The sequence below is a fragment of the Penaeus monodon genome, chromosome 15, assembly GCF_015228065.2.
Source record: "Penaeus monodon isolate SGIC_2016 chromosome 15, NSTDA_Pmon_1, whole genome shotgun sequence".
NCBI classification, from domain to species: Eukaryota; Metazoa; Arthropoda; class Malacostraca; order Decapoda; family Penaeidae; genus Penaeus; species Penaeus monodon.
The window spans coordinates 49,811,615-49,811,961 of NC_051400.1; the positions used below are offsets into that span (position 1 = coordinate 49,811,615).

The 347-nt window shown below is 61.1% G+C and overlaps 1 protein-coding gene across 1 annotated transcript in view; it reads left to right on the plus strand.

Moving 5' to 3' along the window:
* Positions 1 to 347, plus strand: part of LOC119582390 (adenylate cyclase type 2-like) — a gene marked incomplete in the record, with an annotated part of 138,831 nt that overhangs the window by 126,137 nt on the left and 12,347 nt on the right. Inside the window, 1 exon segment of the mRNA XM_037930603.1 lies at positions 107 to 347. Within this exon segment, the coding sequence (XP_037786531.1) occupies positions 107 to 347 (241 nt within the window).

Consider the following 347-nt stretch of genomic DNA (forward strand, 5'->3'; position numbering starts at 1 on the left):
GCGTGTGCGTCTATATTTATTTATCTACATAGGTAGGTAGATTGATGGTAGAAGGAACATATATGCGTGCAAGCAATCTTTACCCCCCCCTTCCCGCCCCCCTCAGGAACTTGTGGGGCTGGGCTGCGGGCGTGGCGGGCGTCCTGATCCTTGCGGCGGTCGGGCCGGTGTGCTGGGTGGCGACCGTGCACCAGCATATCGTCGACCCGCACAACGACCGCGAGTTCGACACCCGCAGCCGCTCGGCCGTCACGGAATTCTTCTACGCGGCGTCGAAGGGCGTGATCGCCTCCATCGAACTGAGGGCGCTGCTCTTCTTCCTCGTCTGCATCGCCCTCTACAGCTGC